Here is a 13,054-nt window from a genome sequence, read left to right as displayed (position 1 = left end):
GTTAAGTGAGTCAGTTTCTTTTATTATACTCAACTAGGTTTATTTACATTGCGGTTGCTCTTGACCCAGTCTCTTATCTACTTGCATTTGGCACAAGAAGATAGCCATCTCTTGTTATACCATAACAGTGTATTAAAAATAATCCCCGCTGGAGAATCTCACCCGAGTGTCTTTTGATATCAAATACATCACCACGAGTTGATAAAGTTACAAATATCCCACGCTTGCTGAGTATATTTTTACTTTTATCAAGGAGTGTTGATATATTTAATATCAGAAGACACGAGGATGAGATTCTATTTAAGATAAAAAATCACTCTTCATTAGTTTTCAATGAAAAATGTACATCTCTGAACACAGTACTGCCATTAGACTTGCAGTGCAGCCAAGTCATAGCATTATGACGTCATCAGGATTTTGACGTCGTAGCATTGTGAGTCATGTAAATGATGTCAGGGCATTGTTCAAAATATACTTTCAAAAAGATCTCTCCTTGGAGATATCGTTTGATCTCACACAAGCAATATGTCCTGTGGAACACAGTTTTTAATGATAAAGTGTAATATTGTCGTTGCATAAAAAGTACAGATATTTTAGATGATCTAAGCTAAACAAATAAATCACCACATATTTATAATTTCCCCAAAGTAGAATGTGTCACTTGAATGGTTCTGTGAAACCTGTTAAAAATAGCATGCAAAATTATCCCTTGTCAGGCTGCCCCCAGTTGAATTCTCTTGTATAATGGATTGAAATATATCACCTCATTCTGATTTTAATGTTCCTTGATTATTTGTCTTAAAAGTTCAGATCACATAATGCAACATTTCGATCCAGCCTCAAGTGTTTTGAAATATTTTATGTATGACCTCACACTTGTCATACCCATTCCTATGTTGCAATTTCCAATGATGGTCATTATGTTTATTCTTTATTCGGTACATATGTAGGTCATCGCCCCCGCGATACAGCTTATTACATGATGATGATCATTATTACAATAAGAGCAGTAAACACGTTTTTCTTCAACAGGTGACATGGCCATGTTTTGTATCAAAGAATTTGACCTCAATTTGAGAATAATTGACTGTCTAAAACCTCTGTAACAGAAAGATGAAAATTGAGTTGTCGGACAGGTTAATGGTAATGATGACAATCAGAGACTGGCTGCACAAACTCTGCTAAGGTGCCTATTGATGGATATAATCCATTCAGAAGTAAAGCGGGAAAAATTTCCAAGCCAACCACCGATTTTCCATTACCTTGCCTGGCTCACCTGCAGTTTGAGAGACGGCCATGGCTCGAGCTGACTCACTGGTTCTCTTGCTTCTGTGCGATCAATGGCACAAATCTTGATAAGAGAATATTCCTAGTTCAGGCTCCAACATGCCACCACCAATCCTTCTCTCTGTCAGAAGAGTGCAGGACATTTTTCTCTTTTTGTAAACTGGTCCTGAATTTCATATTGAATGTGTCAATAGGACCTGTAAAATTGATATTTAGCTTTGAGAATATTCTTTGTGATCGAAAATATTTATGGATTTGACCTGCTTTTTCAAGTTGATAAATATTTCATGAAATAATTTTGCATTAAATTAAGTTTGTGTCACTGAATAGGCCAATTCTGTTTAGCCAGTTTCCAGTTGGGTTAGATTCTCAAGTGTGGAAAAATTATGTTCAATCACGTTTTAATCAAAAGTGGATCCAGGGTATCAATATGGTATCACTTGTTTCTATTCCCTGTACTTCATCAAAGTTATATATAATAAATACTATATGTCACATTAAAACATTAATGAATGCTATTGAATTATCAGTAAACCTCTGGTATTCTGAGAGAGCAGTGACAGCTGTTAGCCCAGTTGGGAGTATATTCAATAATATGTGTAAGTTTCTATTTTTGTAGATTTATGTAGTCTCAGGCATGAATAATGATGTCAAAAGTTTTATTCCATTCATTTAAAATATTTATCCCTCATATTTCCTTATTGAAATATCACACTAAACAAATAAACTGGTTTGTTATTTCATCTTCACTTCAGCAAGGCAATAAATGAAACTGAAAGTGACACATTTTTTACAGCCATTGTGAAACAAGAACAGTTATTACTTCGAGGGGAAAACAAAGGGACAGGGGAGCATATAACCTATATTGTACGTCCGGATGGTTGTTTACGCTGCAATAATTCCCTACACAGAATAGGTGCATGGAATCCCTCCCCTCGGGAGCCTCTCCAGCAATGTGTTGCTACGCCATTGATCATCTCTACAACATGTGTTCCCCTCCCTCGAGAAGCCTACTGTGATCAATTGCACAACATAGTAGTACATTTACTGAATCATTTATTGCCATTCAACTCAGCTGATTCTAATTGTCATCACTTGAAACCATGCTACACTTCTCTTCTCTTTTACACATACATTAAACAATGGCTGAAAGGACCGATAAAAATGAGCTTTTTCTTCTTTGGTGCAGTTATAAAAGATGTGTTAAGCGTTTTCCTTGTTTAGATAACTGATTAAAATGGAAAGAGTCAATCTAGTACGTATTGTTTTTGAGTATTTGTCAGTTGAGCAGAATGTTTGGGACAGGTGAAATGTTCAGCTGCATTCCATGATAGAAAGCAACTCACGGTTTAAAACTTTTGTTCTGTTTCATCTGCTGTAAAGTAACATCTATTAGTGGAAGTACTTCAGGAAAATGTTGTTAGCCCTGTTGTTAATATTGCAAACCTAGTCAGGTGCGTGTCTTTTTATTGTGTGCAGTAACTGTTTAAGAAGACATAACTCTTTATAATCTGATGCCAAAGGTGCTTCCTAAAAGAAACAAAAACGTGTGAATTGCAAGGTTTAGTTCCTGTTGACAGTGCAGGAAGCACCAAAAGGCTAATGCTGCAGTATCGAAATGAGTAGCCTGAAATGTTTTCAATACCTCACCCACTATGAGCATCAAGGCTCAGGGCCAAATATGTGATGAAATTGGCTGCTGTGATACCTACTCATCATTCTGCTGAGGATTCATGATGTATTTCATGGTGTGATATTTATGGAATGATATAATACTTTTTTCTGATTATCTCTACATGTAAACTGATCACAGCCTGAAAGTCTTTCTCAGAATACTTATCTACAGGTCAGGTTTCATGTTTGTGGAGAATATTTGGTTTCATCTGTAAATGCATTTTTGTGATACTGCAGAAATGAATCAGCTGGAATCCCAGTAGAAACCTGTGCTTGATTCTGAATTTTCCTGACAAGATGTTGATTATTTTTCAGGAAATCAAGCTGGCAGTCCTATGCCTCCACGACCGCCGTCCAGTCAGTTGGAAGGTCAAGGTCGCATGAGTCAGTCACCAATGGCAACGCAAGGTATGAATGTGCAGTATGATGAGAAAGGATGGAGAAAAATACTTTGCAATGTGTAAATTGTCACACTAAAATATCCCTATCATAAACAAGAATCATTTTTAGCTTTGAGTACCTGAATTATGATGTTGAAAGGTATTGTTATAAAGAATAATAATTAACGTTTCCAACTTTACAAAGTCATTACTTGGCAGAAATAACATTCCTGTTTCCTTGATGCAAAATTACACAATATCCATTTAATGTGCAGAAAACCCAAAACAGTTCCAATAGTTATAAGGAAAGTGATTTCTCTTGGCAAGATCATATTGCTGGCCACTGTTTCCTGCAGTGCAAGGGAGGCAACTGCTGAATGACTATGGGTTGTAGATCCCATTGGATCCCAGCAGTTTGTTCAAGCAGGTTTGTTTGGTATTGCACAGGTTTAACTGTGAATTTTTATTAAATATTTATTATTTCATTCTGTGTTTGCTTAACTTGATTCAGGCTACAACCAACAAATGATGCCGCCACCTATCGGGCCTAACCAAATGGGGTTTGTGCCTGGGGGGAACAAGATGGGAGGGGCACCAGGACAAATGGGGCCCGGGCAACTCGGTCACTATGGTCAGTACAACAACCAGTATCCTCCCGGTCCCGGCCCAGGCCCAGGTGAGACCATCTATCCCTTTAGTATCGTGTCTGCACAACCTTCTGAATGCAAACAGCTCTACCTATTGTACTACATACATGTTTGAAAAGTTGTGATGTGAGAACATTTACAAAAGCTTTTTGTGACTACATCAATTTAGGAAAAATTGGCAATTAATTTCACAAAATCCACAAGAATATTTGATTTAAATGTTAGATGTTTTGAAATTTAGCATTAGAAGGTTGTGCAATTGTAGTGCTTCTATTGTCTCTCTCTGTTCTATCCAGGTTTGTTATATGTTGTTCTTGTTGTTTTGTTGTTGTGTTGAGCAACCCTGCATTAACCGTTGTTCCCATCTCCCCAGCTTCTGACTGATTTGTAGTATGTAGTTGTAGACTTACTGTTGTCAAACCACACAAATATAGTGACGAAAGGAATGTTTTGAGAGGATGTAAATTTCATTGCAACGAAAGTATAATGTAGTTGTGAAATAGTGCATGGATGTCTCTGGAAGCTTCAGACATTTATGCTTGCTGATACAAGTACAATGGTGATGAATGAACTGATTTTTGTTTAGAAATTTAAAAAAAATAAATTCTTTTTCTTTTTTGATTCTTTTTTTAAAGGGTATACAATATGTTTTGATCTTATTGTGAATATTGTATCATGTCAATGTTAAAAATCGATAATTGCATGAAGAATTGTAGCCCATATGTAGGTTTAATGTGCAGTTGGTACTTAAATGTGTCGGTATGCATGCTGTGAATATGTCTAACCAAAATAAAATACAAATCTAGTTTTAGTATTTCGGTCTGCATGCTGTATTTGGTTTGACTAAATTATTTTGTGCATAATGTAAAACTGAAGTGGTAAAGTGAATGTCATTTTTGAAGTTGATTTTGAGTTAAGTATTTTTGGTTTATATTGTTGCATTTGACACTACTGTGCAAATCCGCAACCAAACCTTGTCTTTATGACAGGGCTGCCAAATTATTCACCAGTCAATCCAAACCATAGAATCGCAACAGAATCCAGCTTGATGGCTACCTGACAATACTGAAGTGAACATAACTGATAGGAAAGGCCTGCATTGGCATTGAACTAGAAATCTGACAAGTCTTTCTTTAGATGTAGTTTGTAGTTGCAATTTAATTGCTTCACTTTCATAAATTTGAATTAACCTTTGGATAATTAATTAATCATAGTGTTCTTGTAGTCGGTGATGAATGAAGAAAAGTTTGGTTTGAAAACTATAAAAATGCATTGGTTTACTACTAGTGAAATTGCTCCCGTAGCTTTAACACTGACTTTAGACATAGCCTATGTAAGTAGGACTGTATCGTGTGTTAAGCGGTAAAGGAGTTTCCAACCCATGTTATCCTGTTCCACCACCTATGTTGGCTTTTCCTGATCACAGTCTCTGTCACTTCATGGTGAACGGCAATTGGGCAGCCCTGTCAATCATGTACTTCACACTGATTCTCATCCAGGAGTTCTGTCTCATCATGCAGAATAAAAGATGATCATGAATTGTCTTTCAGGGAACTACGGACGTCAGCATAACGTTCCGGGCATGCAGAATGCCTCTGGAATGTCCAACTATCCCTCTCAGAATATGTATAACGGGCCAAATCCAATGGGACAGGGAGGTCCAATGTACAACAACATGCCCTTAAACAGAGGAATGGGCAATTCCAGCTACAATAATGCATATAGTGGACAAGGCAATGTTAGCATGGGACAGATTGGGGGAATGAACAATCAGTATAGTGGATTTAACAACCACATGGGTCCAGGCCCAGGTCCGGGTCCGGGTCCTGGCCCAGGTTCGGGTCCAGGGCCGGGTCAGCAAGGGCCTGGTATGAATCCCAACATGCCGAGTCATTCCTCCATAAACTCTGTGGGTCCACCTGGTCAGACGGTACAACCAGGCATGGGAATGCACACCTCTCCCCCTGCAGGGCCACCCATGCCGGGCCCAGGGGGCGTGAAAGGGGCTCAGGCCGCTGCCCAGGCTGCCATGATTGCTGCTGCCAACAGCGCTGTTGGGAGGGGAGCACAGATGAGATCGGTACCGGCTGTGCCAATGGGGATAGCAGGACAACCACGTATGTTTGGCCCACAGTCGGCCAATCAGATGCCACCCAATCAGATGGCTCACATGAACCACATGGGTCCCATGAACCCAAATATGAACAGTATGGGAAGCATGAACCCAAACATGAACAATATGTCAAATTCTATGAATCAAATGCCTAACAGTATGTCCCATAGTCCAGTGACCAACAGTATGGGGCCAGGTTCATTGGGACCATCCGGTCCTGTTCCTTCACATAAAGGTGGCAAGTCCAACAGTACTGCCTTGCCTCCTCAACTGTGTCTGGGCAATCCAACAGTCTGCCTACAAGTGCAGCAGAGAATTCCACAACTGCTGCCTTTACGACATCCACAAGTTCGGTATCCCCAATGCCCAACTCACAACCTTCACCACCAACAGTTCAGCCCAAATCCCCTGCAGCTGTTAGTCAAATGGAAACAAAGGTTGCAAACTCGGAACCAGCCGATAGCAAGACTTCAATGTCGGAAACACCATCAGCAGTAAACAGTGGTTCAAACTCCTCAGATTCCATGCCAGCCTCTTCGACAGACACAAAACCTGCTGATCCACCCGCAGAGTTACCCGAGCCTCCTCCAACCACAACTGCTGCTACGCCCCCGACGTTAGTAGCCACCACCACCCAATCAAACTCGGACACTGTGAGCAGCTGTGGTGGTGACAGCACCTCCCCCAACCTGACCCAGGCTCCAGCACCTCCGACCACAGAGTCTAGTCGAGGAGAGGTGAAAATGGAAGGAGCTATGACCACACCCTCTTCATCCTCTTCCCCTGAACACCAGAATATCACTACTACAGCTATCACAACTATGGGTAAGTCACACGAGACGGGAGTCAAAACTGCCAGTCAGTGCACAAGTAGCTACAGAACTGTGTCCCGCACCAGATTTGCCTCTGCACTGGCATCTCTTAACCTTGCTTTGACTCTCTCATGGATCATAGTATTTGTTCAGTGTCAGTGCTGCCAAATTGCCTCACCATGCTTGTGATGGGATTCTACCTGTCATGTGTTCATTTCTGTTTCCTTTCCTGCACCTTTTTGTTTCCTTCCTTTTCACCCATTTTGACCTGGCAGCAATCCCAACTGCCTTTTACAAGCATTTGTTTTGGATGAGGAAATGCAAACTTTGTTGGTCCTTTGTAAAAATGTATCGCAATAAAATATATTTTTACGTTAATTCTGACATTTCTATCCCTTCCCACTTCTCCTGATTTTGTTTTCGATGCCAATTAGGCCATGTTCTTGTGTGGTATTTGGTTTATGATCCACATTTTTATAAAAAGTATAAGTTAATGAACAGTATTTCTTGTACATATTTGATCCATTCGCTCTCAAAATTTTCTGAATTGAGACCAACAAGGTATGTCGTATCCTTTAGTTCATAATCTTTACAAACTAACAGAACGTAAGTTCGTATTTTAAGAAGAAAAAATGTAGTTGAGCTCTCTGAAGTTGTAGTTCATTCCTAACCATAGTTATTTTGTTTGTAGTTCTCCATTGGCTATGCTGGTCTGCATCATAGCCCATCAAGCTGCTTGAGTAGTCTCCCTTGGTTTTCTTGCACTGACAAGAGGTGGATGTTTGTTGTGAGTAACCTCTGTTGATGTGCCTTTCAGTCAGCACCACTACTGTAGTGACCCAGAGCATCACTTGTCCTGTGACCTGCATCGCAGAGACGACCATGTGCAACTCACAAATGGGAATTGACAGCATCCCGAGCATGCCAGTGATGAACTGCATCCCTATGCCAACGTTTCCGGAAGAGCCTCCGGAGAAGAAGAAAAAGGTTTGTGCTCCAAGATGCAGTTGGGCTTTGTAGAAGTTTATCTTGTGCTGTGTTTATTAATGATTGTTTGCAGGTTTGAGATTATGTTAGTATTAGTGCATAGTTAGCTGTAGACTCATTTTATATTAGTTTCAAGCAGTTCTTCAAATGTGCTTTTGATAAATGTTTGTAGAGATTACAGGTGCAGAAGCAATGAAAGAACTTGTCAAGGGGAGATAATTCTTATTCACATGAGATATTCTCTTCAGTCTCATGGCCGACATTCATGTCTTATGCTTTTTCCCTACCAAAAAATTAATAAGGCTTTTAATTTTTTCATGCCAGTGTTTTTATTTGCTTATGATCCAGCTCCATACAATCATCGCGTCCTCATCAGTATTTGCAGATTTGATTTGCTGTAACAACTACTATAGCGCATCATCTTTAGTTGTAGAGTTAGCATGATAGGTTAGCTTTTTTTTAGATTTGTTGATGTTAGTCGTGATCCCTTGTCTCTCTTTGATATTTGTCACCAATGTAATTAGATCATTCTGAAAACTTCAGGAACCAAAAAAAAGTAAATTGATCTTATTTTATCTCATTCCTCTTATTAAATGGTATTAATTTTGAGCGCCAGACACTTAATCATGAACCTTGTAATTGTACAGTCATCAAACTATTGCAGCTTGGGAAAAAAGCATGCAAAATGATTGACAGAAAACCTATATTATGTTCTCTTGTAACAATGAACTGGCCTGACATAAGAAGCACTGATAGATCCATGTTACTCAACTGAGGTGCCAGTGATTTTATTCTAGGACAATGTGGTGGTTGGAGCGCCCTCTCCTGGCGCACCCAATCTTTCCTCTGCTCAGGACGACATGAGCAGTAGCCCCAGTTTGCCCGGAACGCCCGTAAGTCGATTGGAACGATATGAATGGCTCGCTCGTTAATCAGCTCGGGAACTGGCTCCGCCTATCCTTTTCCCCACTGCTTGGGCCCTGGTGAAAGGGTCGGGTACTTAATTCGTAACGTCCGATTATACTCACACGTCCCCGCCGACCAACCAACCATCTGATTAGTTCGTCCGTTCTTCGTCTGTGCGCCCCTGTCTGTCTGTGAATCCCTCCCGATCACCAGGTACCCTTTCCTTATCGCCTTCCTGTACGGTGTCTGGTGACAACGTGGTCTCTCTAATCGACTAACGTTACTGACAGGTGTCTGTGAAGTTCTCATTCCTTCCACGTGGGGGTGTCAGTGTTGGCTTTTCAGCCATGGTGGTCATCAACTTAGCAAGCATTTTTTGTTTTATTTTGTGTTTTCAGTGAAGCATGAAGTATTATTTCCCTTCACATTTTATACACATCATCAAAGTCATCTTTTCACATCACTTTGGTTTCACCAGAATATTTTGTGAAAAATATCTGATCAGATTCTCCTGATCATATGAATTTCATTGAACTTTTTGTCTCAAAAACAATATACTACTTACTATTTGATAGAACATTTCTGTACAAGGCCAGACCAAGTTTATTTCTTGTTTTACGGATCCGCCGTTCATATGTTTTCAAGAATAAGGGAAAGAAAAAATAACTCCCTGCACAAAAAATAAAATTGTAATGTTTTTATTGGCCTAAAATGAAAACTTGCAAGAAATATTTTTTAGATTGTTTTTGCCCCATGTACACTTCATAAATTGCCAAAAGTAAAATACTTTTAGTATTAAAAGGAATATTACTTTGGTGATTTTTATAATAATAAAAATTCATCCTGCATTTAGTTTTTCTGAGGACAAAAATCCATAAAACAAGAAATAAAATTGGTCTGACCTAAAGAGAAATAACAAAAATGTCCCTGTCAAATGTTGTAGTATACAGTTTAATATTACCCATAAGGTAACCTGTTTTAATTCACAAAATGTGCATGCTCTGTCTGTTGTGTTAGATGTTGTTAGGGATACGCTTTGATGATGTGCAGATGAATGCTGGATATTATGTTGTTTGGTCAGGGTTTGTATCTGTTTTTTCAGTTCAGGCTCTAGCTCACAATGACTTCCGTTTTGTTTCTTGTCTTTAGCAAATATTCTTGACGCATGGGATATTAAAATGTCGTCTGCCACAATTGGAATGTGTGAAGAGAAGGAATGAGATTAACAACATAAAACAGACTCCTTGATAAACAAAATTAATTTTTAGGTTTCCCTGAAAACAGATGTTGCTGATGCATCTAATTCCCTTAACCAATATTAACCACATATAGCCATCATGTATTTTCTTAACTCACTAAAATACTGAGCATATATAGTAACAGTTGAGGACTGATTACCTCAAACCCTGTTGTACAAAAGTTGATCTGCAAAACAATTTGTTTGGAGTCTGTTTTGTGATCTGGCATGTTTGTGCTTCTTCTATATTTTCATGTTCATGTTATATCCTTACAGAAATCTGGTGGTCCTGCTGATTTGGGAAAACTGTACGAGATGGGCATGGAGCCTGAACGACGACCATTCCTGGATAAAATGTTGATGTTTTTAGAGGATAAAGGAACTCCTGTAACGTCAATGCCTTCCATCAGTAAACAGCCTCTTGATCTCTATAAACTATATCTATGTGTGAAGGAGAAAGGAGGAATGGTCGAGGTGAGTGCTACACTTCGCTGTTTGGTGTGTGTGTTCGAAAATATGTAGAACAATTGTTCTTGGAGTCTCACGTGGAATGAAGCAGCCCTAACTTATAATATTGACATTATTGTTTTCCATCATTTTCTACTCTTCGTGCTTAATTAACAGTAAAGAATTGTATGACAAAATGAGGCAGGTGATAATTTTCTTCAACACAAACACCTGTATATATAATAGCACTTACTTGCCGACAGTATCTTCAGCGGGTTAGTTAGTCCATTTAGATCATTTATTTCTCGTTTAAAACATTTGGCAGAGATTTAAAGGTGTAACAGCTACTTTTTGCAGAGTTACATCCCTTTGTTTTCAGTAATCTTTGTCAGAGTTAGAACTCTAGTTACATGACATTCCATCACAGTAAACATTGACTTTCCCCTCATTTGGCTGAGACACCTTTAACTAGTTAAATTATCATGATCTGGATATGTTTTTGTATAAATGATTTTGGTAACTGTTGTGTTTTTCTTGCAGGTTAATAAGACGAAAAAATGGAAAGAAATTTGTGGTTTTGTGAACATTGGATCATCAGCTAGTGCTGCTTTCACATTAAAAAAGAACTATATTAAGTACCTGTTTGCTTATGAGTGCCAGTTTGATAAAGGAGGCATTGATCCTCAGCCTATCCTTAACCAAATGGAACAAGCTTTAGCTCAGAAACGAGAACAGAAACAGAAGCGAGCTCCTTCACCAGGTAATTCATTCATTCTATTGAATCTCGTTTTGCTGGGCAAGCAGAGAGCTTTCTTACTACCTAGTGGTGGTTGGGCGTATATCTAGCCACCCAGATTATGTGTTCTAATAAGCAAGCATGAAACTGCCACTCTTATGAATTTTAAGGCATGCTTTGTTCATAAAATGAGAAGTCGTAAATTCATTGTAACCATCATAGAATATTTTGTGTAATGTTCATACACTTCCCGGATAATATTAGTGTAAGTATTACCACTAGTAGAGAATAGACTTATTGAAAGTGCAATTCCACTAAGCTGCAAGCTGCTGAAGTGTAAAGGATATGGTTTGAATGTAGCAATCAATTAATGGTGGATTTTGCAGCCTTACAGAGAATAGCTTACGTTTCACTATTTACCTCGTGATCATGCTTCCAAGAACATCAGTATGTTAGCCTTCCAGGTTATGTTCATGCCAGTCTTTTGCTCAGACCAATAATGCATTATATTTTTGCCCTTCTTACATCAAACAGAACTACTTAATTTTATCGATATCAATCTCTGTAGTCATTGGTTACCATTCAGTACTTCATTCAGTCTCTTCACCGACATGCATCATAGTTGTAATTTACATGTGGTAATTTACATGTGACCCTTGGAATTATGCAGCTCACTTTTCTATCCTTTTCAGCTGGATCTCAAGGTTCATCATCCCAGGATGCATTCCGCCCGCCCAGTACCCCAAACAGCCAGGGGATGGACCCCTTCTCCCCAAGCATGCCTCCCCCATACATGCAGAACTCTGACGGGGGAATGGGGCACATGGGAGGAGGTGCGGGCATGATGCCACCCAACAACATGATGAACCCAAACACAATGATGCCTCCGCAGTCCAACATGCCCCACCCTTCTGCTATGGGTGGTGGTCATAGCAACATGCCTAACAGTATGATAGGGGGCCCAGGTGGAATGGTGCCAAACAGCATGATGCAGGGCAATATGGGTCAGAGTAATATGATGGGGAATAATATGCCACCCAACAGTATGATGGGGGGCAGCGTGCCTTCGAGTGGAATGATGGGGGCGTCAATGCCCAATAATGCTATGATGCCAGGGAATATGCCAAACAACAGTATGCTAGGGGGCAGTAGTTTTAACCCCCAACAGAACAATATGCTAGGAGGCAACGTGCCTCCAAACAGTGTGATGGGAAATTCCATGATGCCCACCTCCAGTGCAATGGCCCCAAGTGCTGGCACAACCATGCCTTCAACATCAGACAGTATAAGTGTTCAGGATCCGTTTGCTGATGAGCCCACGTCTACTAATTCCCAATTTTCTCCTCGACAAAGTGTCAGTTCTCAGATGCCGCCATATTCAAGTATGCAGCAGCAACAACAATCCGCGCCCCCGCCACAACAGCAACCCCCTCAACAGCAGCAGTCCCAGCAGCAGCCAACACCTTCTCAACAACAGCAACAGCAGCCGCCAAACCAGCAACATAACAGCAACTTTAACTACAATGCTCGATCAGGAGTGCCCCCAAATATGCCCCAATATTCCAGTAACATGAACCAGTCCAATATGAACAGTTATGGGGATGGTGTTCCCAGTCGTATCCCCTCTCAAGGAGAGCAATTCAACGAGTCATCAACGTACCCACGACCAGGAATGGAATCCTACCCACCTGGAACTGCACGGCCTGGTGAATCCTATGTTCCTGGTCAAAGTCAGTACATTGCCAGGCCTCCAAGCGCACCAAATCGATTTCCCTTTGGACAGCAGTTTGAACGACCAGAAAGGTGAGAATATGTGCCTTACTACAAG

The 13,054-nt window shown here is 40.0% G+C and overlaps 1 protein-coding gene across 1 annotated transcript in view; it reads left to right on the top strand.

Annotated features, from left to right (window-relative positions):
* Positions 1-13,054, top strand: part of LOC124279776 (AT-rich interactive domain-containing protein 1A-like) — a 58,435-nt gene that overhangs the window by 36,081 nt on the left and 9,300 nt on the right. Inside the window, 9 exon segments of the mRNA XM_046715656.1 lie at positions 3,277-3,369; positions 3,853-4,018; positions 5,534-6,585; positions 6,588-6,926; positions 7,731-7,900; positions 8,698-8,793; positions 10,320-10,517; positions 11,031-11,250; positions 11,919-13,029. Coding sequence (XP_046571612.1) covers positions 3,277-3,369; positions 3,853-4,018; positions 5,534-6,585; positions 6,588-6,926; positions 7,731-7,900; positions 8,698-8,793; positions 10,320-10,517; positions 11,031-11,250; positions 11,919-13,029 — 3,445 coding nt within the window.

This window comes from Haliotis rubra, unplaced genomic scaffold, assembly GCF_003918875.1.
Source record: "Haliotis rubra isolate DU_JTF1 unplaced genomic scaffold, ASM391887v1 Scf256, whole genome shotgun sequence".
Lineage (NCBI taxonomy): Eukaryota > Metazoa > Mollusca > Gastropoda > Lepetellida > Haliotidae > Haliotis > Haliotis rubra.
This window is presented reverse-complemented; position numbering and strand designations above follow the sequence as displayed.